Source organism: Harpia harpyja, chromosome 6 (genome assembly GCF_026419915.1).
Source record: "Harpia harpyja isolate bHarHar1 chromosome 6, bHarHar1 primary haplotype, whole genome shotgun sequence".
NCBI classification, from domain to species: Eukaryota; Metazoa; Chordata; class Aves; order Accipitriformes; family Accipitridae; genus Harpia; species Harpia harpyja.
In genome coordinates this window covers 26,603,892-26,629,637 of record NC_068945.1, presented here as the reverse complement: position 1 = coordinate 26,629,637, position 25,746 = coordinate 26,603,892, and the positions used below count along the sequence as shown (strand labels likewise).

At 47.6% G+C, this 25,746-nt stretch overlaps 2 protein-coding genes across 19 annotated transcripts in view; both read left to right on the top strand.

Annotated features, from left to right (window-relative positions):
• Positions 1–991: 991 nt before the first annotated feature.
• MB (myoglobin) lies at positions 992–6,716 on the top strand. Its single transcript, XM_052790066.1, has 3 exons — positions 992–1,244; positions 4,929–5,151; positions 5,849–6,716. The coding sequence occupies exons 1-3, from the start codon at positions 1,150–1,152 to the stop codon at positions 5,993–5,995; spliced, it is 465 nt and encodes a 154-aa protein (XP_052646026.1). The 5' UTR covers positions 992–1,149; the 3' UTR covers positions 5,996–6,716.
• An 8,782-nt stretch (positions 6,717–15,498) lies between these two features.
• LOC128143126 (uncharacterized) overlaps positions 15,499–25,746 on the top strand; it is a 23,634-nt gene continuing 13,386 nt past the window's right edge. Inside the window, exons 1-7 of one of the 18 annotated variants that reach the window (XR_008235642.1) lie at positions 15,500–15,640; positions 15,741–15,919; positions 16,086–16,305; positions 19,265–19,353; positions 20,608–20,713; positions 20,923–21,127; positions 22,388–24,329. Coding sequence is in view for 1 of the 18 variants with exons in the window: in XM_052790063.1 (XP_052646023.1) it covers positions 15,912–15,919; positions 16,086–16,142; positions 19,265–19,353; positions 21,007–21,127; positions 22,388–22,961 (849 nt within the window). In the remaining 17 variants the exon portion in view is untranslated. Of the gene's footprint in view, positions 15,641–15,673; positions 15,920–16,085; positions 16,306–19,264; positions 19,354–19,514; positions 19,665–20,607; positions 21,128–22,387; positions 25,508–25,746 lie in introns of those variants that run through there. The other 17 variants (XR_008235638.1, XR_008235640.1, XR_008235643.1 and 14 more) reach the window with 17 other exon arrangements.

Genomic DNA, 25,746 nt, shown 5'->3' with positions numbered 1-25,746 from the left:
TCGACATTTCTCGCCTGCCAAGGCCTGTGGTGTGTGCCCCTTTGGAAACGTCCAGAGGTAGGTGCATGCTTCGGGACAGCAGCGCTAGCTGGGCTTTGTTATTGGGCTGTGGTCTGACTGCAGTCACCCCCTGGAAGGGACTAATCACCCCGCTGGTGTGCCAGGCTGTTATCAGTCCGGACAGGGCTGGAAGAGAAAGGCTGGGAGATGTCCCAGGGCATACCCACGTTGTTTGTCAGCCCAGTGGCTTTTCCTCCCAGTACTGATATTTGGCTTGACAGAGGTAGCCTGAGACCTTAACCACTGGCTGGGTGCATGTTGAGTGAAGCCCTGCTGTGTCCTTGTGTCTCTGGCCTGCTACAAATTACCCTCCTGGCTCAGCTGTACGTCTGTTAGCTCCGATATCCAGGCTCAGCCAGCGGCTAATCCTGGGCGTTCCCTGGAGGCAGGCAGAAGAGTTCCAGCAGGCAGATGCAGGGGAACTGGCTCTCGTATAGCTTTTATCCCCTTCATCCCTCCTGCAGAGGCTGGTGAGATGACTGGGTCACTTTGAATATGGTTAGCTCTCAAGGACATGTCTCTTCTAACACTGTGCTCTTCCCTATTAGTAACTGGTGTGTGTTACCCCAGGGGAAAAGGAGAGTGAGATCAGCATGGGAAAGGAAAGGCATTTGGAGCAATGGAGCCGATGCTACCGGCTGTCCTGGCCTTTTCTCCTGCCTGCCCTTGGAAGGCCAGGGGAGAGGGAGGCGGGGTGGCCTTGCAGATGACAGTGCTCTTCAGGAATCTCCTGCCATACAGCTTGACACTGTCTCTGGGTCCTTGGGAACCTGGGGCAGGCTCCTGGCACTGTGTTTCAGCAGTGCCCTTTCTGTCTAGAGTGGGACATGTGCCAGTCCAATACGAAATGCAGAAATGATGCCATCAGTGGCACCCACAATAGCACCTGACCCAAAATAGCTTCCTAGAAAAAAATAGGGAGGCTGATTAGGTTAGACAAGCCTGAAAGAGAGCAAGAGGTCCAGCTGACGATTGACAGGTGTAGGTCTGTGAGCAGGGGCTATAAATCCCACGGGTGAGCTCTCCAGACACTCTTTGGGGAAAGGCAAACAGCTGTGGGGAGCACTTGGGACCTGCCTTCAGTGAACCATGGGGCTCAGCGATCAGGAATGGCAGAAGGTCCTGGCCATCTGGGGAAAGGTGGAGCCCGACCTCGCCGGCCATGGGCATGCAGTTTTAATGAGGTAGGCAAGAAGCTTCGGTCCTAAGAGTAAGGCTGAGGGCTTTTGATGAGAGACCAAGGAAGGTGTATATTTAGTATGGGGGCTTGTGTTTGGCAGTGTTTATTTCAACAGGCTGTTTTCTTTGTTATAGGTGGTGGGTTTTCCATTGCTATGGTTTCTGGGTTAAAAATTACTCACTGTGTAAAGTGGCTGTGCTTCTGTCTCTCCATCTGTCTATGGGTGCAGGAGCCGGCCAGTGCTGCTTTCAAAAGATGGTGGGACTTTATCACTCCCTCTGCCTCTGCTGGCAAAGCTCTGCTTTGCATCCTCATTGCCCAAGCACCACGGCAAGAAATGCTGGAGCGAATTGTGTGTCCTGGGCCTTCAGATGCTCTGCAGCAAGGATGTGGGGAGGCAGGGACAGAGGAGAGGAAAATCACCTCTGTGACAATTTTCTTGGAATCTATGATTTCACTAAAATTAACTGTGAAGTACCTGAGTGTTTCCCTCTCCTGACTTTAGTCTCACCTGCCAGAGCCCTGCCCATCCTGCTTTTTGGCCAGAAATCTGGGTGGTAACACTTGTCCACTTCCTGATGATGAATTTGAGGTCTGGGTGTGAAACAAGGCACATCCTTCCCCCTGCTTCCCTCCTTCATGATTCCAGTGTCAGAGTGGGAGTGCTTGTAAGGTCTCCGTCTGAGAAGACCCCTGCTCCCATGCTGTCCTTGCAATCCTGGCCCCCTGAGAGGGGAACACCCTGGGGGCCAGCAGCAAGTCACCGAAATGCAATCTGGAAGGGACCTCAGGGCTGCAGAGTGGGAAAAAACATTGGGTACGTGTTGGATCCTAGCCTGTCCTTAAAGACCAGCAGGGATGGAGACTGAGGAGACTCTCTCCAGATCTCCCTCTCAGCCTGTGTGCAGTCCGATGTGCTGGAAGGGTGCGGACAGTGAGGAGAGCAGTGGGGATATGGCATCCTCCTGGGGAGTTTCCTAGCCTAAGCACAGCTAAAGAAAGGAGCCCACACCACCAGGCAAATCCACTGAAAAGCTTTGGAAAGCTTTTTCAAAGATGAGCCAAAGCAGGGGGCTGTTTTATTTACCTTCTTTATCACGGCCCAGTTCAGCTGCCATTTGAAGGGAAGGGAGAGATGGGGGCAGCTGGGTGGCAATGTGATGGCTCTCCCCTCATGCGGTCCAGAGTGGGCATGCTGGAAGGGTAGCAGGAACCTGAGCCCTCCCCACAATCCATCTCTGTGAGGTGGCTACTTTGGCTCTGGAAGTGCCACAAGACTGTAAAAGCTGTTTCCAACTGAAAAGGTAATACCATTTTTCTTACAGGTACTGCAGGGCAGAGCGTGCCATTAAATAAATAGATGACACCCATCTCCCCTGTGACTTTGTGCTCCCCAGCCAACCCAGGTCATTTCATGTTCCTTCAAGGGTTTTTTGAGGGAGAAGAGAGGCAGGGGAAGCCCAGCAGCTCTTAGTTTAGAAATGTGTCTCAGTGTGCATTGTTAAAGACTTCTTAGGTAGATGTCACATCCTGGGAATATGTTTAGAAAATATTGATTCAACCAGATGTTTTCCAAAGGAAACAAAAAAATACTCCTTGGAAGAATTTTCAAGAGTCTTGGGAGTATATCATATTTGGCAGACATGATTCAGCCATAGCCAGACACAATGGAGGGAAATGTTTAGAAATAACTCCATCCCATTTCAAGGTGCAAGGTTTTTTCATCTTTCTGGGTGGGACACAACCTCTGTCACGGAAAGATACAGGATAAAAGGAAAGGCTGATGGTGGTGTGCTCCGCACCTGGTAGAGTACAGAAATCCTTTGGAGATCTTTGAAATGAAACGCCACCAAAGACTGGTCACTCATCTACAGAATCTTTTTGCCGCAGAACACCTTGTGTTTTCCACGCGCTTGAGGTATTTGTTAGTGTAGTTTAATCTATACTTACATCATACGGTGGAGAGTCTGGCCCTCATGGCAACACACTTAAGAGGAATGTCCAGTTCTAGATGGAACGCAAGCCCTGGTAGTCCCAGCACCAGCACACTCCCGAGGGCAGAGCAAGCGTGCAATCACTGTGCTGTGGGAGGGAGGCTGGTTTCGTGGCTGAGGTCCTGGGCTGGAGCTCCAGACACTGCTGCAGGTAACTTGGGTGAGCCGCTTCACGGATGTAAGCTGTAGGGCCCTGGCTGTAAAGACAGACATTGCTTTTGCCGGTGCTTCAACTAGTTGGATGATGCCCATCAGAGGGTATAATACCTGAAAATAGACTTGTGCAAGGGAGGTGATGTCTCTCAACACCTAATTATTAGACTGCTCCTAATCATCACAACAAGCAGTATCCCCTTTTAACCTCGACTCTAAGAGTCTGGCAGGGAAAAGAGTGAAATTTCCTACTGGTTTGGTTGCTAGTGGTGCCTGCATCCTGTCTCCTAGGAAATGCAGCAGGGAGGAAGCAGAGGGGACAACACTAGCCTGTCTTTTAGACACTCTTCCACCTTCTTGATTTCATTTCCATTTTGGGATCAGAGTGCCTATGTATAGCACTGCATAGCATGGCACCAGCATGCCTGAAGGCCCCGCGTTCTTGTTACCCACTTGCTCCCAAGGACTGTCTGTGAGGTGCCACAGTTCCCGGTGGAGGAACTACACTGCTGGCAGTGAGCTGGGTTGAGTTGGGGGGTGGGAAAAAAGGGCAGGAACCAAATTCCTCCATGTCTGCAATCATAGGGTGGGGGCACAGTCAGGTCTCCCATCCAGCTGGTGTTCAAGAACACTTGAGCTCCAGATGTGAGGGACCTGAGGCTGGAGGCTGCTCCACTTTTTTGTGTATGAGAAGCCTCTAGAATTTTCCTTTCTTAGTCAATGCAGAGGCGGGCTGGGAAGAGGGTCCTGATGAGAGCCAGGGGTCTACAGCTTGGCTCCTCAGCAATAGTAAGGCAATGAAGACAGGTGGTTTGGTTTGGTTTTTCCTTCACATGAATCCAAGAATTTACCTCTCAGTACCATGACCGGCCTTGGCTCCTGTCTCTATCGTAATACAGTTGACATAACCCAGGAACTGGTGCCAAATTGTTAGCAGAGCTATATAAAAAAATTGTGGACACTTGCTCTGTCGCTCTAGTTGGACATGTTTAGGGCAGTGTCTCTGTCGCAGCCAGAGGGAATGGAAAAACACAGCAGAGATCATGTTAGGACATGTGTAAGAGAATGGGATTAAAGTAGAAACAATACTCAAAGGGAGGTATGTCAGGAGCTTCTGCTCTCCAAAGACAAGAGGGTTTTTATCATTTGTTAACGATAAAAAGCAGCCTGTACAAAATAAATAGAAAGGAAACTTCTGCACACAGAGTGCCATCAGGTTGTGAAAGAACCTACCAGAGGAAAGATGAAAAACACTTAAACTAGATTCAGAATAGGGTCAGATGCTTCCCTGGCTTATATACGTGCTAAAAGGAGTAATTGTGAATGGTGGTAATTTGGAAAGGATCTAAAGTGTCAGAGTTCCCAGGTTGAAGTAGCCTCTACTAGCAGGGACTAGCTTAGAGCTTTCTTTGGGGAGAGAAGCGGGTTATCACACCTTTGCCTGCCCATATACTCTGAAATACCTGGAGCAGCTGGACCTCAGCTCTGGTCTGGATGACACCTCTCTCAAGTCTCACAAGTCCCTCTATTTTTGTCCACAGACTCTTTCAGGACCACCCTGAGACCTTGGATCGCTTTGAAAAGTTCAAAGGCCTGAAGACCCCTGATCAGATGAAGGGCTCTGAAGAGCTGAAGAAACATGGACTTACCGTGTTTACCCAGCTGGGCAAAATCCTGAAGCAGAAGGGTAATCATGAGTCAGAGTTGAAGCCCCTGGCTCAAACCCATGCGACCAAGCACAAAATCCCTGTCAAATATCTGGAGGTATGGAAAAGGGCAGGGAATCTTGGTGTCTGATGTGTAGTGAATGTGTGCAAGACAGCTGTGTGAGAGCTGCGCTTTTATTTACTGATGGCTAGTTGGACTTCAGTGAGCTCTCCCTCCAGTCCGAGGTCTCTGCGTACAGGCAGGAAGAGGCACAGAAAGGGCTCATGGTATGCGAATGGTATGTGAATATCCAAGTTTAGATTTCCCATTCCAAACACCACATGCAGTCTGAGCAACCCTTGACAATAATAAACCAGCCCAAGCAGCCTCTGCATGCCTGGGAAACTACATTACATAAGAACTGTCAGTGGCTGGACACGAGGGACGTACAATTTTAGAGTAAGCCCTGGAGGATCCATTGGAGACCAAGACCCACAAAACTAAGTGTTCTACAAACACAGGGCATGAATTTTCAGCCTTAATGGATGAGGCAGACAAAGAGTGGGAAGGGCCATGGTCTACTCAAGGTCATGAAGCAGATCAGCGTCAGAGCTAGGAATAGAGCCCAGTTCTTCTGCCCAGCCCAGGTTCCTTGCATGCTAGACCTCAGTGTCTCTCCAGAGACTGTGGGAAGGGCTACTGAATTAGCTCGAAGATATTTCCAGGCTCTGCAACCTATTTCTTAGTCTGGCTTTTCTGAAAATAAACCTTGAGTGTCCCTTCAGTTTTTCTCTCTTTCTTTCCTTCCTCACAGTTCATTTCTGAAGCCATTATCAAGGTCATTGCTGAAAAACACTCTGCAGACTTTGGGGCTGATTCCCAGGCTGCGATGAAGAAGGCCCTGGAGCTGTTCCGAAATGATATGGCCAGCAAGTACAAGGAGTTCGGTTTCCAGGGTTAGCACATACGCACAGAGGAACACCATGATGGAGGCCTGGCCATGCATCTTAGAGTAGCTTCCCCAGCACTGTTTTGGACATCTCACAATTGGTCACCCAAGATGTGTGGGAAAGCTTTGATGAGAGGCCAAGAGTCACTCCAGGCAGCGTAGGGGCACTCAGAGCGATATCCATGATAAACCATTGTTTCCTGGCTTCATGTATACAAGACAAATAATCTGCTTTCTTAGGAAAAATAATGTAAGGGGTTATCTGTAAGCTTCTGCCTATCCTATCCCCTTTTTCCTTCTCCCTCCCCAAAACCTAGTCTCATCTGAGAGGGGAATGGCATGGCCAGAGATGAAGGGATGTGGAGGAACAAGGGGAGTGTTGAGGTGTGTGGTGAATAAGAGCGTGAAGGGATGACTCAAATGGTTTGAAAGGGATGTCAGGATGGGAAGCAGGGGCACAGTGTCCCATTCCTCCCACAGGAGGTTAGCAGGTTACTGTGGAGAACTTCCAGCACAATCTTACCTTGCTTTGTAGGGTGAATGCAGCCAGTCAGTCTCCAGGGTCTGCCAGCTCAGAAACTTGCATTAGTTGCTAAACTCACAGCAAAACTATAAAAAGCAGTACTCCCTGCGATCTGTAGGTTTCTGGTAGCCGCTGCTACGCATCTGAAGTTCTATTGCACTGGGAAGTGAAGTATGTGTTTCTCAGAAAAATAAAAATTCCTGCACCAGTGTCGTGTGTTTGCTCCTGGCTTTACAGGCACTGCAGTGAGAAGTGGGGGAGATGGAGAAAGCAGAAAGGTGTTTTGCATACGTATCCAGCTGCACCACATCATGCAGTGTCAGTCCATGACTTCAGCGGCACGTGGCATCTCTGTCAGCCAGGGGACTCGGGGCACTCGGATGTCACCATGGGGTCATGGCCTGGTTACTGGACTTCACAACACGAAACAGCAGCCTAGACTCGGTGCCTCGGAGCTGAGAGAAGTGCTCCCTGACTAACGGCCATGGCCACTTCTGTGATGGGGGGAACGTGGTGAGGGAAGGCCCTTTGCTTATGGGGAGGTAGCACGTGCAAGCAGCCTCCGGTCCCAGCAGCAGCACAGCGCGTTGCTCGCTCCAGGCAATGGAAAGCAGGGCTGATTAGCCCGGGAGGAAGGTTGCAACGGCAGCGTATGCTCTGAAGACCCAAGCTTTGGTCTCTGTACCGTTCTGCATTTTTGCTGAGGTGCCTCTGCAGTGCAAGCTGCACTGTGTTTACAGATATATACCCATGTCCTGTGGGGGAGCTTAAAGGACAGACACAGCGGCAAGGCACCTACCTCTGCCCCTTGCCCTCTACCCATCCTGGTACCCCAGTGAGGTACAAATGACCAAATTTTACTGAGGTGGGGGAGAGGCTGAGGGCCACATTGTGCCTAAGGCTGTCCAAGGGTTAGTCAGAAATGGTCGGAGCCTGAAAAGGGGTTTTGAGTGCAAAGTCTTGACCTGACACCCGGGTTCACAGTGGACTAGCTGACTCTTTGGGAATTGTGCAGTTTCTCTGGCTGGACCTAGTCGGAGGGGCAGTTATACCCCACAGTGAGCACTGGGGCCCTCATTCCCTCCTCTTCCTCCATCCCCATCATCCAGCTCAGGGCCTCAGCAGTAGGGTGCTGCAGTCTCTTCTGAAATATGCACTCATGCTGTCTCCATGCAGAAAACAAGGTGGATGAGCAGCATGCTGTCTTTCTGTGTATTTGCACAGGGTTGAGAGCGCTCACGGCAGGGTCACATCTTTGCACAGCAGTGGGATGCTACAGAAGCAAGCAGCTGGGTCGTGACTAGGGGAAATGCGTGGAGTCGACGCGGCTGCTCTTTTCTGGTATGGAGAAAGTAACGTGCCTTATCTCATAGAGATAGTGTGAGGGTAAGCATGAGAAAGAAAAATGAGGTGCTCAGTATTAGAAGCTACTAGCAGGGTCTGGTTCAAAGCACCCCCTGCTACGCTGTGTGTAATGGAGACAGAGGAGGAGCCACCAGCTCCCTTAAAAATCAATCCTGAACCAGCGTGATCTGCTGCGTCTTTGGTCAGGGCAAAGGCCAGAAAATTTCAGTCTCTGAAAGGAGAAGGAATGAATTCCTTCCCAGAACAGAGCATCTCTGATTTCTTGCTCTTTACAAATCCTCACTTTACCTCTGGGAGCTTGCTTGGGGTTCCAGCCTTTCAGAGAGGGTCACAAAAGCATATGCTGTCACCTAGATGAAGTTACAGCCAGGTGGTCCCTGGCTTAAGCAACTTACTTCATCTGACTCCAGTCTAGTCTGTCTGGCTTTGCAGGGAGGGCAACCTATTTAATTAAGGTCTAGGATTGCCTGTCCAACACAATAAGATTTCCTGCCAGTGACAACAGGCTCTGCTTTAGGATTAAAAGCTCTGCTAGAGCAGCTGCCTCTGTCAGTCTGAGTGGGACTGGAGTCGTCTCTAGATATTTTTATGTAGGGCAATGTGGTGGAGGAGGGAGGGTTTGCATATATGTTGTGCCTAGCTACTGGTTATTAGGTACCTGGAATAAATGTGGGTCCATTGGGAGTGCTGACCCTTTGCACTGCCTGCCCTACCCTGCTGTGTCAGTGTACTAGGGACTATCCTTAAATCTGTGTTGGTCAGATGTGGGGCCTGATGTAGGTTTTCTGGTTGTGCTGATGGCCCAGTGAAGATGTGCAAGCTGAGATGAACCAGCAAGTTCAGATACCAGTAAGAGTGGAGCTATCCCCAGCAGGCTCAGTGGGTTGGGATGCTTGTGGTGAAATCCACGTGTCTGCACCTTTACTACTCTGGGTACCGAGTATGCCCTTGGCTGCAGTTCCGACATAGTGTAGCGATATATTTAATTCCCACACAGTGATTCCATAAAGCTTCTGCAACAGCCCTTGCTTTAGGGACAGGGGAAGTTTCCTAGAGGAAAGGGGATGCTGGGGAAAGGATTTTTCAGCTCCATGTTACATTGATTCAGTATCTTTGTTGGAGTCACCCTTTTCACTGTACTACTAGCACATGTGGCTTTTCTGGTTCATGTATGGGACAAAGTCCCTTAGTGGAGATAAACCATATCAGCATAAGCCCAAAAATTTTCCTGCCTCCTTTCCAGGAATAGCTTTACATAAGGAGGATGGGTCCCAGGGGCTTGTGCCCAGCCCCCCTCCCCGTTAGCACTATTTGGTGTCACATACACGTTCCTGGTCACACGATGGGATGTGGAGTGTGTGGCTGCCAGCCTCCTTGCTCTAGCACGTACATACTGACTACAGCCAGGTCTGGCTTATGGCTGTCCTATGCTTTCCATGCATTCCTGCAATTTCTTCTATGCTAATAATGCTGTTTCTGGCAGCAAATGGGTTATGCACCTGCATCCGTCCTTAGGTTGAAAAACATCCTTGCTGCTTTGCACTTGACATACTATTCTTCTCCTGCGGCCACGGTTTCCATTGCATGGCAGAGCTCCCTCTGGCACTGAGCCAGTGACCTGTCTGCGTTCTCTCGGGCTTCGGTGTCAGATGCCGGCAACTCATCAGGATCTCAGACATGGGGAGCAGGCCCTCGCTTCCCAGGCACTCTGCAAATGAGCCAGTCAGCCCAGCCAGGGTGCAACAATACTGCAGGCTGCGGTGCCTGTCCCCCTTGTCTTTACCTCTGCCTGCTGATCCTGCCTGGCTCCGAAACGCCTGCCAACGTCAAGTGGCATCAAGGAGCAAGTGCTGGGGACCATATTATTAAGCCTGTGATCTGTCTCTGGGTCACCTCAGTGGGAGAAAGGGATGGGGCTCCAGTGACTAATTATGTTAAATATTCAGCACATTAGCATGAAGCTTGTGGCATTCTTCATGTTTGCGTCTCCCTGCAGGGCTAGCATGAGGAAAGGGCAGCGAGGTTTCCAGTCCACATCAGTCACTGAACAGATATGTCTGGTTTCTGGGTATTGAAGCACAGACACTGCCTAAAGGATGTAATGTCTATGTGACACTGTAATTTAATAAGGAGACTCAAATGCTCACCTACACCACATGCTTGCAGATGAGGATTATTTTTGTCATGATCCCTACGTTTTCTACCACCTGGCCAAAATCTGTCCCGTATGTCATGCCACTGTGGAAAACAAACCAATGGTGGAGCCAAGTGTTTCTTTAATGTAGACTTGCTTGCCCACAACGTTTTTTTCCAGAAGGTGCATGGCCTCAGAACATGCCCTCCTCCTTCCTGGATTCATTCCTCTCAGGTTTGCTCAAGGCTGCATCCTTGCTTGTTCAGGCTGCGCAGGGCTAGACAATCAGAGTCTGTGCTGCTTCTCAGACTGAGCACACACACACACATGGATATCTATACACAAGCACCAGGTTAACAACACACATCATTAGCAAAGCCCCTCTGTACAAATCCTTCAGATTCCAGAGTGCATGTGTGCTGGTTCCTCATTTGAGAGGATGATATATATTAGTTCTCACATTGTGCTTAAATGAAGTGTGGCTGTGAAACCAAGTTTTGTTAAGGTCTAACCAAGTGAGAAGACAGACTGTGCAAGGACATGGCACCTGGAGAGTACTGGTAAGTAGGGGGCTGTTAAATTTCATGAAGGTGTGCTGGCAGAGTCAAGGAAGCCACCTGGAACTACAGTAAGTGAGAAGAGAAATCCCAATCAGCCTCTTTTATCCAAGAGGCTAATAAATGAGCATTTATGAATATGAAAGAGTCAAAACAATGCAGCCTTCTTGACCAGCACATAAATCCCTCCCCTGTGATCGTAGGCACAACAAGCCCATCTCCCAGTCCTGTGACTTCTAAAAAATCCTTATCCAAATGTCAGTAAAGGTGACCTTGTGGCTTTTTAAAGCAGTACTTTATAGTTACTTGGCTGCACTGTACCAAAGTCCTTTCCCAGTTTGGCTTTCATGCCCTGTAAATATACAAACAGAACAGGCTGCCTCCGCCTTACCCTGCAGCCCTGTAGAGACCACCCGCGGTAAGCTATATGTCAGACAGAGGCAGGTCTGGGGCTCTGTTGGGCAAGGCAAGGCAAGCCCTGGCACAGGGCATACCAGCGTAGCTGGGTACAAGGCAATGTGTATTTGGGATGGGGAGGGTATTGGGGTGTCCGTCCCTCCCCCCATGTCCCAGGAAAAACATTTCATGCTGAGAGAAACAGCAGTTCAGTGGCCCTGAGCTGGCCGAATGGTCATTTGGGTTATGCCCATGCAAATGTAAATGCAAGTGCTGCGAGGTTGGTGGGGACAGCCTGGACATGAGGCTATTCCTCTTCATTTAAAGCACTGGCTTGCATACATGTCATGGGGCTGTGGGGCTGGTTTACTGGATTTGCCCAGAGCTGCTGAGAGGAGGCTGTTGCTGCAGTCCCACAGTTTTCCAGTTAACTACCTCAGGTATTAAAAATTAGTGCAACACAGATACCCTTGTCTAGGAATTTGTGAATTTCCCCAGGCTGTAGGGCTGAGAAGGGGGCTGTAGCTATGCTGTTATTGGTATCCAAGAAGGCTACTTTAAAGCTAATATTGGCATGTATATCTTAGCTGCAGCCTTATGTCTGGAGTAGAGCTTAAAGAAAATTATGATCGTTTCCAGTTTCCCCTCTCCAAGGAAAGCTCCGTATGGATGCAGCTGCTGGGTGCCTGATCTTATTTTAGATCATCCTTAAAACAGGTTCAAATGTTCCAGTGACAGAATAGCTTTGGGTGGAAGACTTTCTGGATTATTAGCACTTAATTCTCTGTGTCTCCATGCTTAACTTGTGGATCTCCTTTTGCTTCCCAGTGTGTATAAGTAATGGTGCTTTTATTCACTGAAGTTTTTCTACCATCTCCTGTCCTCTCCCAACATGTCTATCTGTTTCCTTCTTCAAGCTAAATTCCAGCATCCAAGCTCTCACCAAAGGGGTGGAAAATTCCTGGAACTGATACCCTCACTAAGATCTGGGATTGCTCTGCCCAGGGCTTGTATGACAGCAGGCTTGTCCTCTTGGAGAGCTTTTGGGTTATCTAGAGAGTGAGCTGATATGGTGTCAAAGTAGGTCTGTATTTTTTCACTCACTTCTCAGCTGGTTGAGTAGTCTGGTGCCCTTTGAGGGATGTAGTATGTCATGGATTAACTGTGAGCTGGTTGGGGAGGAAGGAGAAGAAAACCAACAGAGCTTTGCCTAAACCCTGCAAAATTCTGTCCCTGCAGAATCTGTGGGAGAGCCTGCACTGAGCAAAGGGTTTGTACCAGATATGCTCAGACAAGCTGTACAAAGATGGAGGAGAAGCAGGAGGGCATGCCATATGCCACCCTTGCGGTTACCCCCCTCTGAGGGCAGATGGGTCTGTGGGGTCTTTAAGGAAGAATGAAAAATGAAATGCAGCTGGGACATGGAGGCACAACCGCCTCTCCCCAAAGGCTATTTACTGCTATCAGTGCCTTCTGAAGAGCAATAGCATCATTCTGACAATTGTTCTGCTGTAACGCGATGGAGGGAGCTTCCTAACACAACCTGGTAATCTGTGTGGTTTCGTATGGGAAGAAAGATGGACTTGGAGTTTTCTCATGGTGTTAGCACTATGGATGTGACTCTTTCACAAAGCTGGCCCATAAATCATGAGAAAGAAACTTTTTGTGCATTTTGGTTTTGCCTTGATAATAGCACGTATTGCTAACCCCCCAGCTAATTTCAGCATGTCACATTTAAGCTGCTGTCCCTATGTCTTTTGCTATGTTCCCTCCACAGCTGAAATGATCCCTCAGTGCATAAAGTCATCAGTATTTTTCGTTCCAGTCAAAATCCTCTTTCCTGAAATGGAGTTCTTTGTAACAGTAACAAATTGCTAGCTCATGACAACAAGAATCATTAGAAAATAATCTTTAACATATTTCCTACTATGGTTTTTCTAGTTCAGCTGTGCTGTAGCTTCCTTGTCTGTTTTAGATCAGAAACTTGTTGACTGTGAGTCTCATCTGGGACAAGCTCTGTTCTGGTGTTTAATGGTAATTAAGAACTCTGTTTCATCCAGTTTAAAAACCTCTCAGTCTATAAAATGCACTATATCTGAAACAGCACCCTTCTCAAAATATGCCTGAGTTATTTGCTATGCTGTTTTTACCCTAGACCTTAGTAGAGACCTATCTGTGCTTTCCATCTACAGTACTGTGCAATTAGCCCCATTTTACAGAGGGTAAACTGAGGCAAAACCAGGCACTAGCACATCCATTGTTTCATGCTTTGGTCATTCAGCTGTCCACTAGGCCAGGCTGCCAACTGCATGACAGGGGATGTTTATGAGCTTCTTGTGTAGGAAGACATGTGAAGTTGTGCCATCAGCGAGTAAGCAGTTCTTGCTTTGATGTGGTTGCATTTCAGCAGTTGTCAAAGGACATCCTGTATGTAGATGTTCAGTTGAAACAGTGGTGTGGTGTAAATACCCAGATAGATTACAGATGCTGCATGCAAAGCAAAGCAGTGTAAAGACCTTTGGGCTGAACTTGGAATGAAGTGCTCTGGAGATTAATGAACTATGCTGTCACTGCTAATCTTCTCACTTCCAAAGAAAAAGGCCCTGGACTGAGATAATAAAGGACATAAATATCTAAAACAGGTTACTGGCAGAAGTGAGGTCCCTAAATCCAAGTGTACGAACCTCAAATCCTCCTGTGTAATTCTTTACATGCTTACATTTTCATCTGTAACCCCCCCTCCTTGATTTCTAGCATTCTGTTTCTGCTATGCCCTGATCTTCCATCAGCTTGGGTGGGTCTAAGCCAACCAGTGTTCATCTGCCTAAATTAATTTAGGATCCTCAGAAGTGACCTTCCTCTGCCGAATCTGGCAGAAACCAGTCATACTTTGCCTACATTTGACCTCCAAAAAAATGCAGTTCCAGCCACTTCCTTCCAATAGTGTGGTTAGTGAACAAGGTTCAGGTGCACGCCTGTTATCATGTGGAACACTCAGCTCATACTCTTCTGGTCTTTTAAAAATGAGCTGTGCCTTGCAGTCCATTTTGGAAAGGGCTTGCATTCAGGAGACCAGGTCTGGGTGATGAATCCCTGCCTGACTTGGGTGCCTAGGCTCTAAAGGAGTAGGCTTTAAAAAAAGGAAAAAAACAGAGTTGGGTTTCATACTGGCTGTACTTAGATAGCCCTCCCCACTCAACACATGGCTGTCTGAATCCTTTCTGAACGACCAAACTCTCTAGCGGTGTGCTGGAGTCCTGGGCAGGCAAGTAGCTCAGCCTTCATATTCTACTCCAGCAACCAGGGCTGTCTAAAAGCCTTCATACACCTTTGAAGCTGTTACTATCTTGACTGGACCACTCCTTCCCAAAGGGAGTCTCTTTGAAAAGTAAAATGGAGAAAGGAAGGAGAAAAGATTTCAGTGCCTAGCATTAAATTACATACTGCAAAGCATGAAGGATCTGTTTGGGAACAACAGGCTATGTGACACCCTGCTATATGGTGTTCAGAGAGTTTGGTTTTTTTTTCCTGTGAGCTACGCTTGCAACTTCCCCTCCAACCTCAATGACAGTAACATCTGGACCTACCCGCACTCACAATTCTCTATGGAAGAGAGCTAGTGCAACAGGAGAAAGAGGTTTTTATTTCCTCATTGCTCCGTTTTGGGGATAGCTTGCAGCTGTGCCTGACTGGAAGGAATTTACAGATCTCATGTATGATGGTCGAGCAACATTTCCTTTCCTAACTTCATCATGTCCATGTTCATACACATAGTGGCTCATAACTGGGAAGTCTTCAGTTCCAATCCTTCTGGCAATATACAGTGGAGAAAAAATAGATAGAAATGGAAGCAATGCTTTTTCTTTCCATCTACAGTCAGGTTGGAGATGGACAACACTGCATCCACCTCAGTAAAGGGGTTAATTATATCTGTGAAGAAAAGTGTGTTAGAGCCTCTCAACATTAGAAATAATAGACCAAAACAGAGTAAGTGCTGCAGAGTACATCATCCTTTCAAGTGCTGGTGCTGGTGAGATAAGAGATAATACATACTAGAGAGTATATATTGAGAGAGAGAGAGATTGAACATACCTTGCTTGTATCTTGAGGGCACAGCATCTTAGAAATAAATTTGATGAATAACCTTCCTTCAGGCATATAATTTCACTCCTGTTGGGAGTGCTTAGCTTACAATTAAATCTGTGATGAGAGAGTGTGTGTGTGGGTGTGTATGTATGTATAGCAAAGCCTATGGTTAGCACACAGAACTAAATGTTTTGTTCTGGAGCCCCAAAGGTACACAGCCTCTCAACACTCATTAATTTCAGTGGGGGACCTTTCAAAGACCTTCATTCATACAGCAAACTTTTCGCCACAGCTCGGGACCACTCATTTAATTCTGCTCATGATACAGTAGAAACTTGGAAACCAGCTCTGCATCTATTCATCAGGTGCAGTATGAGCCCCTTTTATTAATGCCTTTTGTGGCAATAGCTGTAATCTATTTAAAGGCCTAAGGCTTCGAACTGCAGTTCCCTGCAGCAGAGGTAGTAGAAGCAGATATCTGCGGAAATGAGTCAAAATGAACTCGTTGTGTTGCTGCTCAAAGGCCAGGCTCCATCCCAATCAGCGAGAGTTACCCAACTCCTGCCATGTGAAGATTGGCTTTGGCTCCTTCTTTGGTGGTTTGGAGCTTGGAGGGAGGCTAGGTTTCCTGGGGAAGTCTTGCTGCAACTTATAATCCCTGTTTCATATTCACTCTCTTTCATTTCTCCCCCTTAGAGTGCATTCCAGGAGAAGGAGACACTGCTGTTCTCGTGGCCTAGCTCTGCACCCTCAAAGACGTCACGGCTAAATTCATGGGATATGACTGCCAGCCTCAGTCCTATGTTAACAGCAGCAAACTCATTCTCAACTCAGCAGGTGATCCTTAAACATGAACTTTAAAGCTGCATGGGTGGGTAAGTGTTGCAGGAAACCAGAGGGGCGTGGGCACATCCTTTTATAGGAGAAACTGCTGAGATGTTTGGGGTTTTTTTTCTTTACTAACCCCTTTATTTATCTCTCATCCTCTGCACTAGACTGATTGGTGTCAGAGCTGTATTTATCTCTCATCCTCTGCACTAGACTGATTGGTGTCAGAGCTGGCCAAGTGCAGTGTTTCTCTGCTTGGACTATAGCCTGGTGAGATACCATGGGAGGGCTACTAAGAATTCTGGATAGTAAAGGTTTGGCTACAAATTCCTGTGTAAACCAAGACTCATATTCATCAGAGTTGTTCCCTGTTAGGCTATTCTCATTGGAGTGAGACTGGAGCAAATGGAGAAAGGAGCAAAAGTTGCACTAGGTATGCACTCTGTGGAGGCTGAGTGGTGTCCTTGTGGTGTGTCCTGACCATGTAATGATGTCAAGGGTCCCGCAAGGGTCCATACTGGGACCAATACCATTTAATATAAATACTATTTAATATTAATGGCATAGAGAGTGAGACTGAGCGCATCCTCAGCAACTGTGCGGATGACACCAAGCTGAGTGGTGCAGCTGATACAGTAGTTGGAAGGGATGCCATCCAGAGGGACCTTGACAGGCTTGAGAGGTGGGCCCATGTGAACCTCACGAAGTTCAGCAAGGCCAAGTACAAGATCCTGTACCTGAGCTGGGGCAATCCCCAATGTCAGTACAGACTGAGTGATGAATTGAATGAGGGCTGCACTGCAGAGAAGGACTTGGAGATAGTGGTGGATGAAAAATTGGATGTGGGCCAGCAAAGTCCTGCTTGCAGGACATTGGCTTGCAGCCTGGAAAGCCAATTGTATCCTGGGCCGCATAAAACGAAGCATGGCTAGCAGGTCAAGGGAGGTGATTCTCTCCCTCTACTCTGCTCTCATGAGACCCCACCTGCAGTACTGTGTCCAGCTCTGGGGTCCCCAGTACAAGAAAGACATGGACCTATTAGAGTGGGTCCAGAAGAGGGCCACAAAAATGATCAGAGAGCTGGAGCACCTCTCCTATGAGGAAAGGCTGAAAGAGTTGGATCGTTCAGCCTGGAGAAGAGAAGGCTCTGGGGAGACCTTATTGCAACTTGTCAATATATAAAGGGGGCTTATAAGAAAGATGAGGAAGACTTTTTGCCAGGGTCTGTAGTGATAAGACAAGGGGCAGCAGTTTTAAACTGAAGGAGGGCAGATTTAGATTAGATATAAGGAAGAAATTCTTTACAACGAGGGTAGTGAGACAGTCAAACAGGTTTCCCAGAGAAGTTGTGGGTGCCCCAATATTGGAAGTGTTCAAGATCAGGCTGGATGAGGCTTTGAGCAACCTGATCTAGTGGAAGGTGTCCCTGCCCATGGCAGGGGGGTTGGAACTAGATGATCTTTAAGGTCCCTTCCAACCTAAACCATTCTATGATTCTATGTTTCTTTTCCCTACTGGCTTGTCACTCTGCTTTTCCACTGTGTCCACCTCATCAGTGCCTGGATGAATGTAATGATCTCACCCTCAAACAGGAAACAAGAAATAAAGCATTTAAGTACCATGCACAGTACTATAAAGTACTGTAGCATCACGGCTGCAGCCTTGTTCCTGTAGGCCACATACTGACATGGAAGTTATAAGAACAAATGCAATTTATGCTTGCTCAGAAGGAAAAAAAGTGTGGCTGAGAATCAAATTTTTAAGCCCCTAGTTTTTGCATAGCAATAGCAAAGTATTTTTGTTTGGGAGAGGTGTGGGCCACAGGGAAGAAAATAGCCACTTTTTCTCCCAGAGTAGGTTCTGTATCTCGGTTTTGCTAGTCCAAAAGGGCTTCTCCTGTGTTTTACCAAGCTTTGTGAGGCTAATTCAGGAGACATGAGCTACTGTCAGTATGATACAACCAGACTAAAGAGCCACCTAGACTAACCAGGGACAGTTTTTCCCTTGCAGCCACGCTGTTGGTGCACATCATGCTCAGCTAGGTGGTGGTAGAGGGAACCATGCAGTTCACAACCAAACAGCAAACATCACGGGGGGGCTCAGAGGAGGAGGCTAAGATCACATGATACCAAGGTTTGCTCCACTCTTGAGTTGTAGACCATTGTGTCCTAAGAAAATTCCTTTTCATGGAGTAATTAATGCAAAACCCCAGTACAGCCTCAACTAGTTGTCATGACATCACTTGTTTGGTTGTTTTTTTTTCCTGAAATATGTTGGAATAATTGGGATTTGGCTTGTGACAGGGATAGGAATGGGAAATATGTTTGCCCACCCAGGCTGCAGAGAAAGATTATGAATGACGTACCAAAAATTAGTCAAGTAGCAGTTTGAGTCACAACTGGTACCACAGCACAGCAAACTCAAGAAGCAGTCCTCTGGGGAACTGAGCAAGGAAAAATGAAAAAAAAGAAAGAAAAAAAGAAAGAGCTTTAACTAGGAGTGACTAGTTCTAGTTCGTTCTTCTCTTTATTTCCTTGGGATGTTGTCACCTGCATTACTGGAGGAGATATTGTTTGGCCCAAGTATGAGGGACTTCTTGCTCCCAATCCCCCCAGTAAATCCTAAAGTTCTTTTCAAACCAAGACAGCTATTAAGCTGAGACCCCTGGTTCAGACTCTTTCTCCCACTCAGTCAACTGTTACTGCCCAATGCCCCACGTGTGAGACAGCTGCCCACGCAGCAACTTCTAGCCAGATGTTGGACATCTGGTTAGACACTGGAATGAGAACTGGGGTGGAGGGAAGGACATTTTTATCTTCGGGTTCAGCCTGCTTCTTGACCACAGACATAGCAACGGGCTATGTCCGTTCCACATTCAGATAACTGGCTACATAATTTCATTATACAGCATCTTTCCTAGCTTTCCACAAGACATCATTTGTCTGAAAAGGAAAGAACGAACGTCCTTTCTCAATGAAGAACTTTCGATCTGTTTGAGGTATTACTTTTATTATAATTGGTGAAGGGCTGACAGTGTGTTTGGACAAAGCACAAGGCACCAAAGATGAATAGTCCCAGCTCCACAGAGACCTAGACAACCTTGCTGAGCTGGCTTGTTCTTGCCAGTGAGGGTTGCACCATGACCATTTCCCAATAAGGTAAAAGTAATCTGCTTCACTCTACACTAATGTGAAAAAATGAGATGAGCATGACTATCATTCCTTAAGCTACCTGCCTGTTTTCTGCTGGAGGTTCACCTTTGCATTGACATAACTGTTATAGAAGACCACATGCAGTTTTGTAGAGCAACTTCTAATGTTCCTCAAGAAAAGCTGGGTGTTAGCATAGCCTGCCTGAAATGCCATTGTTGACTCCTGCTGTTTCTCTTCTAGGTGTAACCTGCGCCAGAAAAGGCCATACACTTCAACAACAGACAGACTTTGGCTCATTTGCTTCCAAATGCTACGTTCTGCTGCACAAGGTAATGTGACATTATTTCATTACATGACTTCATACACTCAACGCAGCTTTAAACTGTACAGAAGCAACACCAGTCAGACACAAAATAAACTCAAATGGATCTACTTGTTCTCCACACAACTCCTTTGAGCGGTCGTGAAAGACAACACACTGTATCTGTAGGAATAGGCACCATGACACAAAGGACTCCAAAGAATGATTCAAGCAGATAGAAGGTGTCAGGATAAGAGGCAGCTTGGCTTCGATACAGAGCAGCCAGGGAAAGGAGGTGAAGATTCAAAAAAACTGAATTCAGTTGCAGATAAAAAAAAGGTATGACACAGTGAACATTAGCTTGATTATGAGCTCAACTCAAAGTTTATGGACGGAAATTCTTTAGCTGTGCTATATTGAAGGACAGACAAAATGACCTCAGATGTTACAGAAGATCTCTATTACTTTCTAAAGAAAAAAACAAATCTGTTTTTCTAGTTTAAGATCAGAAAGGCCACTACAGCACTTCTGGTGACTGTTGTTAAGAGTTAACCCAGAGAGGACAGAGGACTGGATGCAGACAAAGCAGGAGATGTGGAACAGCTCCTTATGTTTTCAAAACATGTGCATGACTATGGGATGTGATAATTTCAAGGTACAGGAAAAGAAACAAAGAGATGAGATATTCCAAGACATGAGGTTCATACCTAGCTCTGCCAGAGTGTATATGTATGTCTGTGTATCACTATGCAGCACACAGAGCACAAGAGTTCCTACGAAGAATCTTACCAGGACTTGTCTAAGGCACATTTGCACTGATGTCATAAAGAACAGAAATAGAAAGTTCAAAGGCTTCTTCTATGGGGAATTTTGGAGTAAATGTTGCAATTCCCTTCACTGTCTCAGATTTTAAGGAAAGGTTTTTATGTGAATTTGCGATGGGGAAGGAAAGGCAACAGAAGGACAGATATTTTCTCTAGGGAGTGCCATACCTGATGCCATGCCATATGGCAGCCCATATTACAACACTGGGCTAGGAGAACTGTAACCTCTCAGAGGAGCTCAAACCCAGACTTGGATCTTAGTTTGATAGGAGGCTGCTCTCTGGTCTAAAGTAGCCTTTTCTTTGGCAGAAACAGCAGCACCACCTGGGAAACCTACAGGCAGGAGGGAGTTTGCCTTCCCTGAAGAACTTGAAACAATCTTCTAAGGAGATCAGAGAAAAGAAACTGCATGCAAGAGATTATTTTCCATAGGTCTTTACCTCTCATGTTTATTTCAGAGTACACAAGCAATTCCTTTGCTAAATCTGACTTAACTACATTGTCATCTTTGAAGAAAAGAACCAGAAAAAAAAAAAATCCAAAGGAGATAACTGCACTTGTAAGGTACACCAAAGATGCTGGTGCAAAGATGAATGTCGGGTGAGGGGTGCCAAGTTATACAGATGATGTTGTGGTCGATACTGTCACAACAGACTTCCCTCCACGTAGCAGATATGATGGGTTGCATTGCCACATTTGCAGTCAAGCCAAACAGCATCAAACCATTCTCTGGGAAGAGAAACTTTCAAATGCAGGTGCTCTTACTCTCTCAGCCTTGACTCATTGCATTGAGTCCAATGACTAATAAGGTCAAGAACAATTCATTCAGAAATGAAGGTACCAAACCTTTCTTTCAGTTCTGCTGCTGCACTTCGGGGCTATGCTTGGAATAAAGCTTGAGAACTCATTTTCACCATCTTCTCTTCCCGAGCTTTGGGATCCTCGTCATTTCTCTGAATGTTGGCTGAGCCCTCTGAGGTGAGCACAGAAGATGGTATCTGCCTGACAGCTGCTCGACAGCTGCTCAGAGACTTTTATTTTGCCTCCCTTCTTACTTTGACCAGAATTCCCCTGCCGGGCCATGGAAACCTTCCTGTAACACTGCCAAGGCAAGCTGCCCGTAGACGAAGACCTTACTGCTATCTAATTTCCCAGTTGAGAATTTGCCCACCTGGCGTATGCAGCAAAGGAGCAGTTACTCAGGCTTTTAGTTACCAGCATACCACCGGGCTTCACAGTGGTTAAAGTGGTTTTCCTTGAAAAGCATGAGGTTTAACAAACCGGCATTTGCTAATTATTTGAACCATTTTTTTTTCAGAAAATTCCTCCCTGGTCCACTGGGAAAGCTGCATGCCATGCTCGGTCCTGGGGGGAGAAACATGGCCCCAGGTGAGCGGAGCTGGTGGAGGGGCTGCCATGTTTGCACAGCCGTGCTCCCCTGGCTTGGGGTGCGCGAAGGATGGGAGGAAGGCACCTCTGTGCCCCGAGTGCAATCGTGAGGTGCTTTATTTCAGGGGACCACTTTCAACCCAGCTGCACTGGGGTCAAGACAACTTTCTTTTTTTTGCCGTTGCTAAAAAGGTGAAAAGTCCTTCCCTAGCATTTCAGCTCCTCCCTGCCCCCCCAATAACCCAGTCCCTCCGTGCAGAAATCTGCAGTTTGGTTGCACCCTGGAGGGAGAGTGGCGTGGGGGCCTGGCCCTCGCACGGAGCGGGACAGCCACCGCCCGGGCAGGGGGAACGAGGTCCGCGGGGGAGGAAGGCCAGCCGCCGGCCTCTGTGGACTGTCACTGGTGGGGAAGGCGCCACAAGATGGCGTTCTGCCGCTTCCCGCCCCTCACCACAGCCACCCCGGCGAGCAGCCGTGGCGGCCGCGGGTTAACAGGCCCGGCGGTCACCGCGGTTCTTTGTGGGGTTTTTTCCTCCTTTTTTTTTTTTTTTTTTTTTTTTCCCCCAGCCTCTTCCAGAGACAGCCTACGGAGCTATGCAGCAGTCTCTGGGCGAGGCGGGGGGGGGCTGCGCAGCGCTGCGGTGCCCACACATCCCCGCCGGCCGGCTGCGGAGGGCAGCTGGAGCCCCTCTCCCGCACACCAACCCCCGCGGAGGGGCTGTGGCGAAACAGAAGCCCAGCGAGGCTTTTAGGAGGCTGGTTGACTTTGGGATAATGGTTTCCCACCGTTTTGCAGACTCCTAAATGTTTCTGAGGTTACTGGCAGCATGCTTTTCCCTTCTCTTGCAGTAATCACAAGGTGGCCCCCGGACAGTCGGGGGGGAGCACCCACAGTGAGGGTCAGCCGGACCCCGATTGCATGCTGATATCCAGAGTGGCTCAAATCCATATTATGCGTGGTGAAGGCGAATTGAATCTCCCGTGTCCTCCTTCGCATCCTCTGGCCCCTGCTGGCACCTCCGCCCGCACCGCTGGCCTCTCCTGCATTTGTGATTGCCCTGTACCATGGCTCACGCACTGGGGGATGAGGAGCCAAGAAATAATGAGGGCTGAAATCCTGGAGAAACCTGGTGCCAAAACAGCTGGACAACTCCAGCCCAGCACTCCGGCAAAGCACGCTTCTCTGGGAGGATTTTCGGTTCCTGCTGGAGGCCTGGGAAGGACGGGGACCCTCACCTCCATCCGACTCCAGCACTCACTGAAGAATGGTAATCCTGAGCCGCTAAAGGTGGAAAAGCCCAGAAGAAAGATGTGGCACTCAAACACCCCAAGTTACCAGACCTGCCTAGCATGCACCTGCCCCAAGCAGCTTCCCCTTCTTGTCTCCATGTGTCCTGTTGTCTTCACCACCTCCAAGGAATGACTGCATGTGAGGAGTGCAGGGATCTCTGCTGGGAAGAAGGATCTGCTTTGTGAAGTCTCAGCCTTTTTTTCCTCATTAGAGGTCATTTATTTCATGTCAGGACTGTTGGATTGTCGTGGTACTTTCTCAGGGGTGTAAACTAGATCATTGCACTAACCTCATCTTAGAAATTTTCACGTCACTTTATCATCCTTAAGAGCACTTAAAAGCTCACAGGGCCTGGTTTTGGGTCTTCTGTAACAGATCTTGGATCCACTGAATTACAATAGCACGAAAGGCTTTGGGGCAAAAGATGGAGTGGAAAATGTGATAGCTGTTCTGTGATTAAAAAACCAAAAACAAATAGCAGAGACTGTTCTTTCTACACAGGGGGTTTCGTGTATAGGAGTTTACTAACTCAGTTAAAAATAAACCAGCCCCAAATTGACTGACATGAAAAGTCAGTTTAAAAAAAAAAGAGAGCTTATAAACTGTAGGAAACAAAATGATTTTTGGAAACATATTTTCCCTTAATTGGACATCTATTTCTAGATGGAGTCATTTGTGTATGGAATCCAGCCGTATGGCTTTTGTTTGACAGTGAGATGATCAGTTCCTCGAAGTGTGAACGTCACGTGGAGAACCCCATCAGTGCCTTAAAAAGGATTCCTGCCCTAGCAGGGCTTTGTCAGCAATGTCAGAGGGTGCGGAATCAAGCTGTGTTGTAATCCCTAATTGTATGTCATCACATAATGACCTTTTAATGGTAGTGATGGCTTTGTGGGTTGTAGTTAGAGCCCCAGGGAGGGGTGGACTCCCATGTGCTGGGTGCTGCAAAGGGCAGGTATAGCACAGAGGCTGTTGGTTTTACAGGCCTTACAGGAAAGGCAAGTTGATGTGGATCTGGGTATAGGCAGGACAGGCAGCTGCCTTGAGCAGCAGTCTGCTGGATAGACATAAGGCAGCCCTGCTCCTGCAGCTGACCTTGCCTCTGCCAGGACCCTTGAGGAGGGCTGGGGCTCCTGACAGACGTTGGTGGTGGGGTGATAACTAATGCTGGGAAGAGCAGCCACCGCCCCCAGTACTTTCTTTCCTCCAAATGACTGCAGGAGCATCTACCCCTACTCTTAAGAGCTCTGCCAGCCCTCCATCTCCTTTTACATTCTCTCTTCTTAACTCTTTCCTTCCCACAGCAAAATTGACCTGTCCAGGCTCCTCATCCCGCAGATGTCAAAGCTTGTGAGACTCTAATGATAGGGCTCTTTTAAAAGCCCAGTCCAACCAGATCGCAAGCCTCCCCGATCCCCTTCCTCCGCTCTGATCTCACTGCCATCAGTGGAAGTCGTGGGTGCTCAGCATCAGGCATGCCCACTGTTGTTTGACTTCCAGGTATCTCTTGGGATGGGTATTTGGTCTCCCCTGTACCCTTTTGCAAGTGTTCCTAAGCCTCACACAGTGTCTATCTCAGCAATACTAACAGCCTAGTTTTGCAGAAGGTGGAACTCATACCATACAGCTAAATCTCTGTCCCACTGCAGATAGGACTTTCCCTCCTTTTGCTCCAAAAGTCCTGACTCCAAATGCACTGAATAACCACTTAGCAACACAGATATTTCTGTCACACCCCAGTCTGAGGCATAAATTCCTGTTCTTCATCTTCAACCCCATTTAACTGGGGACCCTCCAACCCCCCTCCCGACTCCTTAACATCCAAATTAACCCTTCACAGGATGGTGACCACAGCTCCAACTCCCAGGCACGCTCAAGCTTTGGAGAGATTCCAGTTCCGATCTTTGCAGCTCAGCACCATTTCTAGCTACCGCATGTCACCTCTCCTTAGACCAACCTTTAGCAAAAGCCTTCTGCATCGAGCTTCCAAGATGTTGGCTGTCAGCATGCAGACATGAAAACCAGCCTCCCACCTCCCTCCCCCTTCCTTCCCTACCTCTGTATCATACTGCAGAGTCTCTTGGGCTCCTGCCACATGGAGCTAATCCCATAAAGACAATCTAGCTATCTCTGGCAGATGGATATTGATCACCTGCCTTCACAGGCACCCTCCACAAGTAGCATAATTTCCTGGTATATTCCCCCACCCCCTGACCCTGAACCATTTCATTGGCAAGACATCACACAGTGCTCCTAAAATCGACCTACCTTCTCTCTTCCCCTCTAGTAAACAAGACCATTTCTTTTTTTACAAAAAATAAAAGCAGCCATGAGTCCTTCAAGGGAATGATGTTTTCCTCTCCTTCCCCCTCCACCTACATGGCATGAATCTTAGGCTGTATTTCACATGTTTGATTTGAAGTAAGTTTCTTACTGCTGGCAGAATCTGCCTCCGCGCCCTCTCTGCTCATTTGGTGAGTGACACTAATCAGCGGTGTGGGAGGTAGGGACAATATCAGGCACTGAGGTGATTGACTAGCCTCACTCAGATTGTACATGTACCCCAATGGGTATGTGAGGGTGAAATAGGGTGGATCTATTGATCTCTTTGTTATCACTGCCCATCACTGGCACAGTTCTTCATTGAAACTAGTAGTTCACTGAGTGGAGAAGAATAAACAAAGCAAGTTTCCCGCCCCAAATCCCTATTTGGTGAACATTTTAAGGTTTGGGTTTTTTTCCCCTGTTAAATGAGCAAATGCCTCCATATTAATCACAATATGTAATCGACATGAAAAATCAGGCCCTGCTGGGCAGGGAAAGATACTTTGAATTATCTCAGCAGGAGAGCTGGCACTAATTTACTGCTGTTGTGCTCCAAGTACTTCTGATGCAAAAGATGAATGGAGCTGAAGGT